The sequence below is a fragment of the Triturus cristatus genome, chromosome 10 (genome assembly GCF_964204655.1).
Source record: "Triturus cristatus chromosome 10, aTriCri1.1, whole genome shotgun sequence".
Taxonomy (NCBI): Eukaryota; Metazoa; Chordata; class Amphibia; order Caudata; family Salamandridae; genus Triturus; species Triturus cristatus.
The window spans coordinates 210,445,397-210,461,674 of NC_140593.1; the positions used below are offsets into that span (position 1 = coordinate 210,445,397).

The window sequence follows — 16,278 nt, forward strand, 5'->3', positions numbered from 1 at the left end:
GGACACTGCTGCATCACCATATTCTCCCTAGTCTCTACTATTACAGAAGTTACGATTGTGCCCACCCATTTAGTGACACTTCTGGGATACACCCATGATGTCTCCAAGAATGTCAATAAGTTCACTTCCATTGCGTTCCTACTCGCAAAACGGGAACTAGATTTCCATTGGAGTAGTGGACACTTTCTCATAGACTCTGCCTAGCTGAAAAACATGATTAATTGAGATAAAATTAGCGAAGACTACGCACAGTTGCAGACCCCCTCCCCCAGACCCAAGAGTATATGGGAACCCCTCCAAGATTATTTACTTACTCTGCAGGCGGATGGCTGAAACTGAAGTCATACCTCTTTCTATCCATCCCTACAGTCTACTCCTGGCCTGCCCCAATCCACCAGATCACCAACATTTGGGCCTATCTCACGCTATTGCCATTATTATACGTGGACTTTTCTATAAACATACCATACTGAAGATATATTTGCAATTTTCTTATCGCTATAGGAAGCAGGAATTCTTGTGCTCCCTTGCATATTGATGTGTCATATGTAATGAAGATAATTCTCGTTCCTATGGGCAATGTGTTATTGTTTGTTATCATCCACTGAAAAGTTAATAAAGTTTTTTTGATATATATATCATCAATACTATGGTGGTTCACAGTAGCTACCTGGAATCTAAGGGCCATATGTATGACGAAGTGGCGGAGCGTGTCATTAGCCTCCTGGGCTTAGCGACACTCTCTGCCACTTCAGAAACGCAAGGCTGCACCATATTTACAAGAATGTGGTGCAGCCTTGAGTTTCCCCCTGCGATGGCACTGAAACTTAGCGCCATCGCAGGCACCCTTGCACCAGAGTGCAAGGGTGAATGTGTGCAGGGTAGGATTGTTTATGTGTAGGAAGGTGTCCCTTCCTGCACAGAAACAATCCTAAAAGGCCATTTTGTAACTTTCATGTTTGCTGCTTCGTGCAGCACACATGAAAGTTTCTAAATGGCATTTTTAAAAAGGTTTGTTTATGTAAAGGAAGGGGCACCTTCCTGTACATAAACAAACCATGGCATTTTGCTTTTTCCATGTGTGCTGCACAAGGCAGTACACATAGAAAAAGCAAAAACGAGGAGAAATACTGCATTTCTCCTCGTTTTGCCACCTTAAGACCAGGGTTTTCCTGGTCTTAATTTTGGCGCTGCTTCCTATGTACGCCACCCTTGTACATAGGGGGAGCATCAAATACAATGGGTGTTGCGGTGGAACGCCCACCACAACACCCACTGCACGCCCCTTTCATGCTAAACAAAGCATGAAAGGGTGCCTTATGTACAAGGCAGCGTTAAGCTACTTTAGGTGGCTTAACGCTGCCTTGTACATAAAGCAAAGCCCCTATCGCCACGGGAACGTCACAAAAAGTGACTTTCCCGTGGTGATAGGGGCTTGTACATATGCCCCTAAGAGTCGCTGATTTCGACCTTGTCATTATTCCCTTCTTTTTTTGTTTTCACTTTTTTTTATTGAGCAGAACAGGGATAGTAACAACAACAAACAATCAGGAAAAATTCTCCATATACAAATCAATCATAATCCTTATAATGTAGCACCTAAAACCATAAAAAATTGATGTACTACACTACTATAACTAGAAAGAAAGAGAAAGAGAGAGAAGAAGAGAAAAAAAGAAAAAAAAGGTACAAAAAATGCATGTAGAGAGTTAAAAAATGTTTTAACATAAAGTCTAATGTTGCTACAAAAATGTCGCAATGCAATACATATGAATTTTAAAACAGAATTTGCTGCATATTACTAACTCAATATTAAATCAATTCATAGAACATAACGTCCATAGCTGCATTATCACGAAACATTAAGCCCTCTTTCATGCTAATCCAACACCTGGAAGTTCTTTAACTAAAGTGAATTAGTATTTTAAAATATTATATGCTGGGAAGAGTCTACTTAAAAAGTGTGCATAGTACCATTGTCGAATAACTGCCAGATCTTTACAAATGTATTTATTGCTCCCGCCCTCCTAGCATACGCTTCCTCAAAACCCCTTGTCCGCTTCATTTTATTGACCCATTTCATAAAAGAGGGAATCTCTAGCGACCTCCAGTTTTGAAGAATTAATGAACGTGCCATCAAAGAACAGATCATTACATATGCTTCTTCATATTTGGTCAGTCCTGGTTTAACTCTGGAGATTCCGAATAAGGCAATTTCAACTTCGGGATCTACCGGCTTTTGGATGGCCTGGCTTATAGCTATAAAGATGTTTCCCCAGAATTCATTAAGTTTAGGACAGGTGTAGAAGATGTGAAGCCAATTTCCTTCCTCCTCAGCCTGACAACGAAAGCATCTATCTTCCACATCTGGATATCGTTTACTCAAAGTCTTCGGGGTATAGTAGGCTAGCCATCTATTTAAAAAAGCCATCCGTTTAAAATTAGCCGCTCTCAAAGCCTTATGGCCGAGCCGGGCTTGAAGTTGCCATTCTTGACAGGACAAGGCACACCCTGTTTCCCGCTCAACCTTGCTCAAAAACATATGTAGGATAGGGATCTCACTATCTTTCCGGAGCAGAGTGTACCATTTTCCTATGCCTTTAACTTTGGTTTTATAGAGCAGGGAGGCCAAATTCATCGTCGCAGAAGGGGAGGGAAAATTGTCCTTTTTCAGAAAATTGATGACCTGCAAGTAGTCGAGGAAATTGGGTATAGTTTGTTCTATAAGCTTGATTTAGACCTCCTGCCACGAGATCACCTTGTTATTCGTATAGAGATGACCCAATTCCTCAATACCAATCTCCCTCCACTTCGAAATTCGAGAGGGATGAAGTAATAGACCTAAAGTCTTGCATTCCTGCAGCCTTAAATAAGCCCAGCCTGGAGAAGAATGCTGTTTAAATAGTAATTGAAGTCTGGATGATAGATCACGTAATGTCTTATATCTTCTGTTTTTTGGCAATTTAATAATTTTTAAGAAAGTAGGGAGTTGTACACCTGCCTCCTGAACCATTCTATCTAGAAAGAAATGATATTCTAAATTATTAAAATCCAATAAACGAGCTACTATATCGAGGATCGCAGCTTCGTAGTAAGTGCGGATTTTTGGAAGTGCTAGCCCCCCTTTATCTACCTCCAGTTGTAGCACTTCAAGTTTCACCCTGGGAGCCTTCTTTGCCCATTTAGAATTCCTGAATAGAGAATCAATTTCTTTGAATAGCCTCCCTTGGGAGTTTGGCCAAATTGAGAGAGACCAACAAGGGAGATGGATTTGGATTGTGGCTAAACTAAGTGGTACTATATTAAATTTCATAAATTATTATGGACCGGTAGTAGATGAGATTTCCAGATAATAGAAATAGCGGACTTAAAAAGGGGAGTCCCAGGGAAAATAATCAAGGAGGTGATTTTAATTTTATCCAAGATATTAAAAAAGATACTTTCAACATAAATAAAAAAGAGCTAAAACCCCGTACTAAGAAGATGCTCGAAGCCCTTAAAATGGAGCATCATCTTCACGACCCTTGGCGACATATGTATCCCTCTCATCATAAATACACTTGTTATTCTCGTCAATTTCGCTCCGCTTCCCGGATAGATTTTTTTCTGGTATCCCAGTCAATGAAATGTCTTGGTTCAGAAATAAGGGCAAACTCTTTTTCTGACCACTCTTTTATTAAATTAGAGGTTGAAATCATCAAACAAACAACTTCTCGTTCTAGGTGGCAAATGGATCAACGCCTTACGCAAGATTCCATTTGGCTTGCGAGTATGAGGATTTGGATTTCTGAGTTTTTTAGTCGTAATCGGGAGTCTGCAGGGGTTTTCGCAGTCTGGGGAGCATTTAAAGTAACATTGCGAGGTCAGCTGATAGCCTATTCGGCAGCCCAGAATAAATTACGCCGGGATAAAATTGATAAACTCCAGCGGGCTCTAGAAAGTGCTCTTCAGCTTCGAAATAGTCTGCAAGGTTCAACTAATGTGGAGTGTTTGCTCGAGAAGGCCAAACAATCCCTTCGGGAATTTTTTCTAATGGAAGAGATCAATAGCACTAAAACCTTCCAACAGAGGGTGTATGAGGAGAGCCAGATGGTAGGCAAACTGTTAGCCGGGGCGACGAAATTTAAGCAGGAAGCGGCACTGGTGTCTGAAATTATTGATCCTCAAACCGGGAATATAACGGGCGAAAAGGAAGGAATAGATAAGGTTTTAACGAGCATTATCTGAAGCTATATGCCACAAACTATGAGCTACCGCAGGAGCAGATAATTAAATATTTTGAGGGAGTTACTTTGCTTTCAGAATTTCGAGTTGAGCATATGGGTCAACAGATTACGGAACTGGAGGTCTCGCAAGCAATACAATCTATTGCAGGAGCAAAGGCGTGTGGGGCCGATGGCTTTCCTGCTGAACTCTATAAAATATTTTCAAATGAATTGACTCCCTTCCTGACAAAGCTGTTCAATGTTATTAAAAACGGCTCCGATATTCCATCAAGTTTTAAAGAGTCCGTGATTGTCAGCTTTGTCAAGAAGGGTAAAAACCCAAAGGACGTGAATTCCTACCGTCCTATTAGTTTGCTCAACGTTGACTATAAAATTCTGATGAAAATATGGGCACAGCGCTTTACACCAGCCGCTCAAGAGTTAGTTCATAGTGATCAATCTGGCTTTGTAGCTGGCCCCTTCATGTCATCAAATACTGGGTTTTTAATTCAAGCCCTTGACTATTTCACCTGTAATAAAATCCCATCAATGTTTATGATGGTCGACGCCGAGAAGGCTTTTGACCTTTGTAAATTGGGAGGCATTATTTACTGGGCTAAATAAATTTGGATTTCCGCTTTCAATCATACACATGCTAAGGAATATATATCAGGGGGCTGAAGCCAGAATAGTTGTGAATTCCGAGCAGATTGGGACAGTATTGATCAGGCGGGGGACCAGGCAGGGCTGTCCCCCCTTTTATTTACTTTTTTTATTGAGCCGTTGGCAATTAGAATTCGTGAAAATCCCGAAATTAGAGCGCCCATAGAGGGGATGGAGAAATTGAAACTCTTCACGGACGATATCATTCTTTATCTGCTTCCTGATAAATCAAATTTAGAGCGGCTTTTAGCCGAGTTCACTAGCTTTGAATCTATAGGGGGGTATAAAATTAATCAAAATAAAACAGAAATCATCATATTAAGTATCAATGATAACTCTTTTTTACCACCCATTCTGCAAAAACAAGCATCTAAGTCAGCCCCCATACGATATTTGGGTATTTTCATCTCTAAATCAATAGATCAACTGTTTACATTAAATTACACGGCTATGCTGATAAGAATACAAAGCCTGTTGAATAAATGGTCAGTACTTCCTTTGACAGTTATAGGACATGTGGCACAGATATGTCCATCCTCCCTCTTCTGGTGTTTCTGTTTAGTAATGTCCCTCTAAAGATTAATGTCATTATTCCATTCTTAACGGGCATCTTAAAGTGAAAGGCCCTTCTCACCAGAAGGGATACCGTTTTGAAACTTTTTTTTCAGTAGTCCTGCACTTTGATTGAGCCACTTTTAAGAGTCAACGTGAGCAACCGCTGTTCATTTCACATGTTGTTCTCTGTCAGTCAGCCTAAAACAGATTTCATTTCTCCTCTTTCGAACTTGATGACTAATTCAATAAGATGCTACAGTGACAAATGCTGTGTTGCTATTAGATAATGTGTGGAAAAGAAGCAAATAAATTGAGTTACTACTGGAAATCAGTTCAAAGAAACACTTAAAGAAATCTTTTAATTCCCAGGCGTACTTCTGCTGTGAATTATGCATTTTAATACCAATAAATGAAGTACATTTGTTTGCTTCAGACCTGTACATACTGGTTTTAGTTATGATAAAGGGACACATTTTTTCAAACTGTAAATTTAAAGTGAAACAATGAGAAAGTTACACAGAGTGCAGTGTCATACTGCAAAAAATAAATAGAAGGGGCCTACAGAGCTGAATGACCTTTAACGCTATAGATTACCAAGTAACCTCTCTTAGTTTGGTATTTGTCTGTTTGTTGTACTGTGTTGGTATGTTCTCGGTTGAATTCGAATTCCAAATATTTTGAACCAATATCCTTAATCTTTCTTTTGCTGAAAGACCTTAAAGTGTGGCGCACTGATCCTGGCTCCATATTTGACATCGACCCTCTGGAAGACAATATTCAGTCTAGAAGTCTCCATACAATTACGGGTATTCCTGCACACGATTTGTGTGAATGGTCACATCTTGATCACTTCTTGCATGCGTATATTAACACTTGGCACCAAATGCATTTCGAAAATGGATGACAGGCAACGTTATTATAAGCGTATTTCATACACAGAAGAAGTAGCATCTCCTGTTATTTTGAAATGTATTTGCACTAGAAAAATGAACGGACCCTTCTGTTATCAGTCCCACCTATTGTGGCTTTTTCTCACGTTACCGTGTCGGTGCGCCTTCACCGAGGAATTGTTCTGGCTACTTAAACGTTCCAATATTTTGGACCAGCACAATTGTGTGCAAAAAATTAACAAGATAGCCTCACACACTTCCCAGGTGCCAGGCTTTATCATTTGCCATCCCACGTTTGCCAAAGAATCCTCTAATGGCGAACAAGCCCATGTTAGGGCTATAGTTCCATTGCTAGTAGAAAACTAAGGTGAAAAAGAAAGAAAGGAGAAAAAGAGGGGGTAGGGAGGTTCAAAATAAAAATTCGTACTGCCTGTCAGTCACTTTTTAAAAATTGTATTCATTGGTGGTGGAGGGATAGTTAAAAACATGAAATATAGGACAATAATAACCCTGTTATGGTGCTAGCTGTCCACTTAATCATGTCGACATGTTTCAGCCCTGTCATGGCCCCATAAGGGGTCCAGGGCTTTCTTTAGGACCATGATGAACCCAACATATCTCAATGGTGCTTCCCTACACAATGCGTACAATTTTCATGCATACAATACCCGCTTGACACGTGGTCCAAATCGGGTCCTTTTATCCTTAATGTTTAAGTATTGTACCTCATTGAGGGGTGGGGGAGGGAGTCATGTAGTCACACCTTCGTCAAGGTACTCCCTCACTGGATACCTAACGTGTATCCCTGTCCTCCTCCCAGCGGTGCCTTTTCCCTTGTCCAAGGGAAATCCTGGACCCCTCATAGGGCCACCAATTAATAGAAATTTAAAATAAGTGACTGGCAGGCGGTAGGGAATTTTTATGTTGAACTTCCCCTATTGTTTCCTTCCTTTCTTTTTCACCTTTGTTTCCTACTAATATTGGAACTATAGCCCTAACATGAGCTTGTTCGCCATTAGAGGATTCTTTAGTGAACATGGGATGGCCAATTATGAGGCCTGACACCTAGGAGGTGTGTGAGGCCAGCCTGTTCATTTTTTGCACACAATTGTGCTGGTCCAAAATTTTGGAACGTTTGAGTACCAGAACAATTCCTCGGTGAAGGCGGACCTACACTGTAAGGTGAGAAAAAGCCACAATAGGTGGGACTGATAGCAGAATGGCCTGTTCATTTTTCTAGTGCAAACAGTATTTTGAAGGGATAGCACAAACATTGGTCCCTTGCCCTCTGGGCAAACTCGCTCCCACTCCCTTTGACCCTTTAGGGGTTGGGTCACATGTGACAAATATTTTGAAATTCATGTCATAAATGTAATTGTGTTTCCAAAACTTTTCAAGCAATGTCCCTGGCCGCCGTAATTCGTTTTTGTGCTGGAAGCTAAATTTTTTTGTTTACATACCTGCAGACCTGTACATCATAGTCAGTATCCAAATTACTTCTATAAAAGTTAAATTGTTAATACATGGTTTTGAAAACATGCTAGTTAGTCACGAAATATTCAAACCTCAGCTATATGTTGATAGTCTTCCCCGATGAGACTCTTCTTAAAAGATTCAAGAGTTTACTATCCACATGAGCCAATTGTTTTAATAAAGAGTTTGCTAAATTAATGTAATCTGTTAGACAGAGCACTTTATACTGGTTCACTTTCATTGAATTTAAATATTTGTCACAATAGTGCAAATAATTCGACTCTTTTTCGATAAGCTAGTGGAGTAGAAATGTCACCTCGCATGAATTCCTGAGTAGACTACTGTTGAATGTAGTTTAATTTGAACATGAAGCAATCTTCCCAAACCCCTCTAATATGAAAACCCTATTTTTTTTATATATTATTACATAGAGCATGTTGATAACACCAGATTCTAACTTGCTATGCCTACACTTTAGGGCAGCCCTTATTTTAATTTATCTCTATATGTTGTGTTTTTTGCCTGTTGATTTTTAAGCCCATGACTGGTTTCCATATGGCGGTTCGTATAACTTTTATTACTATTTTAGAGAAAGCAAATCGCTTTAACAAACAGCAGCGGAACTCCTCCAGTGTAGCTGAATTAAGCGTGGGGGATGACACGTCGGAGTTTTCAGAGATGAACCCTACTTGTTCCTACTACAGTGAGGGAACAAAACGATCTTTTGGAGGAGGTATCACTGACTGTTTTCTACTAACGAAGCCCAGTGTGATGTCACTAAGAGTATAAGGAGAGCACAGCTATCTTCATCCTTACTAATTGCACAATACCTTAAGTCAGTCTTGACATTTTGCAGAAAACTTCCAACATCTTGTCACATACATTGTACTGATGCAATGCCAATTTATACTTGTACGAATTTGATTAAAGATATAACAAGAAATTGGGCCTCAGCTAAAATATAATATTTGAAATCTGTAGATGCTCATAATACGAAAAACATTTTCCAAAATTGTGCGTTATGAAATTTTGTGCAGTTTTCAGCAGTATGCTTGTTATGTTATGTTATGTTATGTTATGTTATGTTATTTATTCATTTCTATAGCGCACGGCTACTCAAAAAGAGTGTCCCGGCGCTTCTCACACAACATGGGGGTATATTCTCAAGAACGTGTGATGACTACCGCAAGAGTAGCTTAACGCAACTCTCAACATCGCAGCCTATCGCGGGAAAATTATGCCGTGTTAACCAAATATTCACAACGTGGCGGTACCATGCGATAGTCACCAGATAACGCTTCAAATGGCCACGCAAAAATCAATGCCGCGCCGCAAAAATGCGAAACACGTATGCCAAAAAAGCTGTGATGAGGCCAATCACGATACAAAAAGCCACGAAAACCAGTGAAAGGCCAGCAAATCCCGCGCTTCTGGCGGAAAAATGCACTATAAAAGCGACAAAAACAAAACACCAGAAAGAATCCAAAGTGCATTGCAACATGGATGCACCCTGACCCAGCGCAGAGGCCAACGCGAACCCCACAAGCCCCACAGACCACCAGCAAGGAACAAAACGGGGTTGGGGAAGGCCAAGGAGAGTGAGGGAGAGGAAGATGGGGTGCAGACCGCAGGAAAACAAGACCAGCGTCACGGAGGTGACAGAACACTACCAGCAACTGCCCCACAATCAGACTATCTTGAATGCAGACGGAATGTCGAGGAGGCCAAAGGAGGAGGCCAAGAGGCGCTGGCATGACGTGGAAACCTAAACCAGGCCCAAAGTTGCTGCCAACAGGAAGGCAGCAACGGCAACAGGAGGTGGAAGTCCTGTGCCACAGGAGGAGCTGGTGGAAATGGAGGCCAGTCATCAGTGTGGAGACGGTGCAAGGAGGTGAGACTGTGGACACAGCTCGAGAAGACATGACACAAAAACAGGGTGAGGATCTAAAAGGGACTGTGTGGACGGGTGAGATGGGCACAATGACACACATGCGCAATGATGTGTAGCACACTGCACAACCACAAATACCCAGGGACATGTCCCCCATCCCCATGGCACACTGCAGCACACACACTTAGCAATCACAGCACATCCCATGACAATGTGGCACTAAGTGCAACACCGACACTGCAGAACAGGGGACACAACTGGGTCCGCCCATGCGCAGAAACAGGCCAATCACATTGGGCAGAGCAGGGAACTGTGAGATGCATATGTACCGGTACAACCTCACATCAGTCATGTAGTCCAAATGTCCACTGTCCCAACTCAAATTGCCAGCAACGCCCAAACAGCCATGATGTACATTGTCACACAGTTTGCATGTCTACAAGAACAATGCGCCGACATAAATGTCAACATGCCTATCCCCTTCACATTGCAGAGGGACAAACAACACCTCCAGCAGGTCACACCAGACAACCCATCAGTGATGCCGGAGACGACCACCACACCTTCGACACCGATGCCCTACAACAGCCCATGGACATCCCACGCAACCCACCACCAGGGCAGACAAGCTACTTAGAGGAGAACCCAGCCCCTGCAACAGACCACACAGCATGAAGCACCCGTAAGCACGGCTGGCACACAACACTTCACCGACCCACACATGGCACACCAATGCCAGGTGTCAGAACGCCAAAAGGAGGTGGGCTGACAGGTGCGGGTGTGGTCCGAACCCATGGAAGGCGAAACAGAACACATATGTGGGTGTCCATTACCCTTCAGTGACCACCTACACCCCAAAAAGGAGACCCACACTGCCATAGAGACACATGCAGATGCACATTCCCAGTACAGAGGGCACGCACATATCAGTCACACACCCACTTTGGCTCTGCGTACGATGGCCCAGTCCGCCCCCCTTACGGATTGAGTGGGTAACGACTAAGCTACATGTCCAAGCCCAACCCACTGATTGCGGTGACATGTCTGCGTCCACTGTACACATCACAATATAATGTCGTAGGGCCCAGGGCCCTCATGCATACAACAAGACCACAGGGACACATGCAGATATTATGTTGAACTGGCTATGGGCACGTGCGCCCGGCCCCTTTATTGGCAGGGCCACATGTATAGTGACGCCTGTGCTAGATGTGTGTGGGGTGGGTGCAAGCCAGCCCTCAAGGAGTTGTTGGTGCTGATAACAAATAAAACAGTGAACACAATGAATACGATAACAGACAACACCAACATTACAGGGACAACTGCGGAGCATCATGGAGGTAGCCTGAGCAAGTCCAGAGGGCACACAATGAGCAAACAGAAGTGTCCGTGAGTTGCAGTGCACTGAGTCTGGGGCACCAGAGCTGAGCACGGTCATGTGAAGAGAATGTCTAGGATTCTCTCCCTTCGGGACCTACAGGATGCAGCTGCAGTGGGGGGGGGGGGGTCACGCCTGCATCATCTTCCTCATCGTCGTCCCAGGTCTCCCAGACCGCCTGAGGTGACATTGCTGCGTGAACTCACCACAGTACATAACCAAGACAGTAATGGATGATGATTCGTAGTGCACTGAGTCAGTGGCACCTAGAGTGCTGAGGAGGGGATCAGGCAGAAGATGGCATCCATGTCATGGGAAGCAACTCCGTCAGTCTGCCAGTATGACCATTTCGACACAGGAATTTTACGGTTAGAGTCGGTGGTGGCGGTGGTGGCGTGTGCCTCCTGCGGTGATGTGACGTCCAGGCCGGTCAGGGCTCGATTTGATGTGTGAGCCCTGGTGGGCCACAGTTGAGGCAGGAAGCTGTGGACAGTGCAGGGCCACAGACACATGCTGTTGATGACCCCAAAGCCATCACTTCAGAGGCCATCCAATATCTCAGAAGAAGGGGTCCCGGACCTGACCAGCACAGAGTTAGTGGCCCCGGATGCACTGCGGCCGGCACAGGCACCCAGCCACGGGACGGTGACTTGCGGTGCAGTCAGATGGGCCATGCGACCTGAGCCGGTCCTCATCAATGTCCAAGGTGTATGTTGTGGAGGGTTGCGGGGGACAGTGGAAGGTGTCCTCCATGGCATGATGCAGAGGGTGGAAGCTGTCCGGAAGCAGCAAATGGAGGAGTGGAATGCCACGGCCTTGTTTTCGCCACAAAGTCAGTATCACTGCCATGATAGCGACAACAACACCATGTCCATGGACTCAGTCGCCACCAAAGTCCATCCAGAAAGTGTCCATGGGTCTCGGGGAATAGACACAGTGGCACCGGGGCTGAAAGGGGATGCAGTCTGCGTTGAGGCCTGTACAATGACATCAAGTCAGCCATAAATAAATCAAGGCTGAATTCAAAATTGTGTGTGACCTATTCGAACGCAGTGTAGGCCAGGGGCAGCAGTCAGCAAGGGCCCACAGCCACGTGTCGTTGTCTTGTCATGCACAGAGTTAGTGACACCAGGGCAGTTGTCGGTAGTGTTCGATCACCTCCGTAACGATGATCCTTTTTTTCCTCCTGCCTGAACCGCGTCTTCCTCTTATGCCTCTCCTTGCGTGCAATGATTCTTACTCTGACTTTGAACGATCGATGTTCAGTTCCGATTCTGTGGCCTACTCGAGCACAGTGTAGGCCGTGAGCAGTAGTCCGCGTGGGCCCACAGCCACTTGTCATTTGGATGCTATGCACATGGTTGCTGCCACCTGATCGAAGGGAGTACAGTGAAGTAGAATCTCCATTATTGTGCAGGCACGGACAATGTATGATAAAGACTCAGTTCCAAATGTGTTACCTACTTGTCCGTAGTGTAGGCCGAAGGCAGTGGTCAGCAGGGGACAACAGACATGTGTTGTAAGAATGCCATGCACAGAGTTGGTGGCACCACATCGAAGGGAGTACACTAATATAAAATCTGCAATGAACATATGTACTCTGTGGTCGTCTAATCAAGACTCAGTTCAAAATGTGTGACTCACTTGACCGTGGTGTAGGCCGGAGGTGGCAGTAGAGTACGTCAATGAGAAAGGACTAAAGCGGCCTGTGTCATGGAAGCCGTGATGGTCTGAGGAGGCTGCCAAGGTCGTGGGCCTCGGGCTTGGAGCTTCTGACGGCATGTGGTGAGCCCTCCTTGACACACGCCGGTGTCGGCAAGTGATCAGTGTGGCCTGACTGCACTGGGGCGGTCCTGAATGGGTTCGGGGTCCAGCGGGCCAGGGTTCGGCAGGCGCACAGGATCGCAGGCAACTCCACTCACGGGAATGGCGTCGACCTCATGGCGGAGTGAGAGGCGCTGCCCTGGCAGAGACATTGGGCTTTCTGGAAGAGGACCACGCCCAGGGCTATGTGCTTTTCATTCACACCCCTACGCTGGCCTGGCATACGCCGGGCCATCCCACTCCGCTCACGCTTACAGGGGGACGTAACAGGCAACATTTCCAAAATCTCCCCCACTGGCTGGGGTGACATGGTTGCGTCCACTGTCCACTACACTCCATACACCAGAGGTGTATGTCGCCATGGATATGTTATGTTATGTTATGTTAAAATCACTTATAAAGCGCGCAGCTGCCCCAACGAAGGGGCGTCCCGGCGCTAGTAGCAGTTTCCAGAAGGAAAAAAAAGAAAAAAATGATTAAGCCATGGGAAAGAGAAAGGTTTTTATAGCTTTTCGAAAGGAGGTCAGACATTCCAGGCTGCGGATCTTTAGAGGAAGGGAGTTCCATAGCTTGGCTGCTAAGAGACGAAAAGACTTGCCCCCAGCTCTCGATCTCTTGACACTGGGAACAGAGGCTAGGATCAATTCAGAAGAGCGCAGCATACGGCTAGGGATGTACGGGGTGATCAAGTCAGACAAGATCTCGGGGTGGAGAGTTTTTTAAGATTAAGTGAGACATGGGGATTTGTAGTCAACCCTTTTTGAGATAGGCTGCCAATGAAGGCGTAGGACAGCCCCAATTCCTGAACACGATCTCGAGAGACCGAGGATAGCGCGGGCTGCTGAATTCTGAATACGCTGAAGATGGTTCAGTTCCGCCTTATTGGCGCCTAGCAGCAGAGAATTGGCGTAATCTAGCCTCGAGAGGAGAGTGGCCTGGACTATAAGTTGACGTGTAGCCGGGTAAAAAAAACGGAGAATAGGTCTTAAGGTACGTAAAAGACCAAAGCATGTGCCAGCTATTTTTTTGGTGTGCTCTTGGAAGCGCAGGGTTGAATCAAACAGAAACCCGAGGTTCTTTACCACCAATTTGGGGGAGGGGGCAGGACCCAGAGACGGAGCCCACCAATGGGAGTTCCAGAGCTCCCTGTCCCTGCCTACCAGAAGGACCTCGGATTTACTGGCGCTGAGCTGGAGACAATTCTCTGTCAGCCAGCCCGCGATAGCCTTAAGGCCTATCCGAAAGTGAGAGGCATCGTGAGCATGATCGTCCGAAAGAGCCACCATAAGCTGGGTGTCGTCCGCATAAGAGACCATGGAAAGACCATGGTGACGGGCGACAGCAGCTAAGGGTTGCACGTAAAGGTTAAACAGGGCCGGACTTAACACCGAGCCCTGAGGAACCCCCTGCTCAATGGGTTTGATGGAAGAAGCAAAAGGGGGGGCGAAAACTTGGAAAGATCTGTCTGACAAGAAGGAGCGGAGCCATTCAAGGGCAAAGTCTTTTATTCCCGCTTCTTCTAGCCGACGCAGGAGGATCGGATGGGAGACTGTGTCGAACGCGGCACTCAGGTCGAGCAATACGAGTGCCGCTGTTTGGCCTTTGTCAAGGATGGAACGTAGGTTTTTACTCACTGCTAGAAGGGCCGTTTCGGTACTGTACCCCGCACGGAATCCATTCTGGGATTGATCAAGGATCTTATTTTTGATTATATGGTTAGAGAGAACTTTATTGGCATGTGCCTCTGCTACTTTGGCCACCCACGGCAGAAGAGAGATCGGTCGGAAATTCTCGGGCTTGGTGGGGTCCAGGAGAGGTTTTTTCAGCAGTGGAAGCATCTTAGCTTGTTTCCAAGCCGAGGGAACCAATGCCTTACTAAAAGAAGAGTTAATGGTCGAGAGTAATGGAAAAAGAAGAACCGAAAGGCACTCTCGAAATATGGGTGTGTTCTGCATACTGCGGTCTGGCCAGCACATCTCTGCCACTCTTGGCATTGTGTACTTTCCCAGCCTTGGTTCTCCTACATCCTTCACACATGCCTGGTTGCCACCTCTCCCCACATTCGGCTATTGTGTGGCTGTGGTGCCATGCCATTGATGGTTCATGTTCACGGCTTGCCCAGGTTACAATTGTAAGTTGTTCTGTCGTATCTGGTGGCTGGGCATGTTGTTTTGCATGTTGGTTGTGATTTTGTGACGTGTGCATTGCCAGAGTTGTGAGTTGCATGGTTGTGGAGTTGAGGTGAGTGGGGTGTTCATTTGGAACTTGCCAAGGGAATGCTGGTTGATGATGGACTGTCCGAGTATGAAGGAATCATGCACACTGGCTGGGTATTTGGAGGCAACATCGGTGGATTTTCCACGGTGTTCGGATGTTTCCTGCACATTGATGTGAGACGTGTGCTTTTTGTTGCGGTGATTGTGTGCTGTGTCACCAGGGGGCACAGGTAGGACATGTGTGCTGTGGATTGCCCCCACACATGCATGCATCCAGCTATGGCGTATGGTCCTTGCTTCGTCTTCAGCGGATTCTGCGCATTGTGTTGGGTATATAGGGACTGGGGTACCAGGCTGTTGATGATGTCCAGGACAGGTGTGAGAGACTTGGATGTGGCTGGCTGTGAGACTCCTCCGACTGTGACGGGTGTTGGTTGGGGGGTACCAGGGGCCAACAGGTGCAGCACAGTCAGCAGCTTTGTGTGGGGTGGGATGTTGGTTGTCCGCTGTGTTGGTGTCGTCGGCCTTTTGGGTGATGATGGTCAGGATGGTTGTGCTTTTGAGCCTATAGTGGGCAATGACATTGTCAGGTGTTCGGTCTGTGAGGTTGGTGCGTTTCCTGGGCGTCCGCTGTCTTTGTCTGCACTGCCTCTGTGGTGGTCCTGAGGAGGGGGGAGGTTCTGGGTGGGGTTTGGGTTCTTGGGGTGGTGGTGGTGGGTGTTGTGACCCTCTTGGGTGTCCGAGCCGCATGACCAGTGGCATCTGTTGCCCTTCCGATTTAGCTCTGGGCTGGGCTCCCTTTTGTGGTGCAGGCTGTCGTCCGACTTTGCACCAGGTCTGAGCAGGTGTTAGTTTCCGGGTGCTAATGCGCCTTATCGCCTGTTTTGTGTTCTTATCGCTAATCTGGCTGGTCGTTGAGAATGTTGAGGTGTGGTGTTGTCGCAGCTTTTCACACGGAAACGCCTACTCTGCATCTCATAAGCGATAGTAGCGGGGGATCATCTGTGGCGATGTTTTTTGCAGCTGCTATCGCGGGTAAATTCATGCTGTGGGCTGTTAACACCAGCTTGTGATTGGGGCGATACGTTTATCGCAACTTTGGCTGTGATAAAATGTCGTTAACTCGGCGATAGATCCTTGTGAATATGCCCCATGAAAATTACTTTGATTGATATGAGAAATT

General features: G+C 45.7%; 1 protein-coding gene across 6 annotated transcripts in view; it reads left to right on the forward strand.

Annotated features, from left to right (window-relative positions):
• NEBL (nebulette) overlaps positions 1–16,278 on the forward strand; it is a 678,034-nt gene that overhangs the window by 639,337 nt on the left and 22,419 nt on the right. For 4 of the 6 annotated variants that reach the window (XM_085630819.1, XM_085630816.1, XM_085630817.1 and 1 more), the window contains 2 exons: positions 6,137–6,229; positions 8,376–8,519. The exons of the other annotated variants lie outside the window; for them this stretch is intronic. In XM_085630819.1, coding sequence (XP_085486945.1) covers positions 6,137–6,229; positions 8,376–8,519 — 237 coding nt within the window. The remainder of the gene's footprint in view (positions 1–6,136; positions 6,230–8,375; positions 8,520–16,278) is intronic. 6 annotated transcript variants of the gene reach the window in all.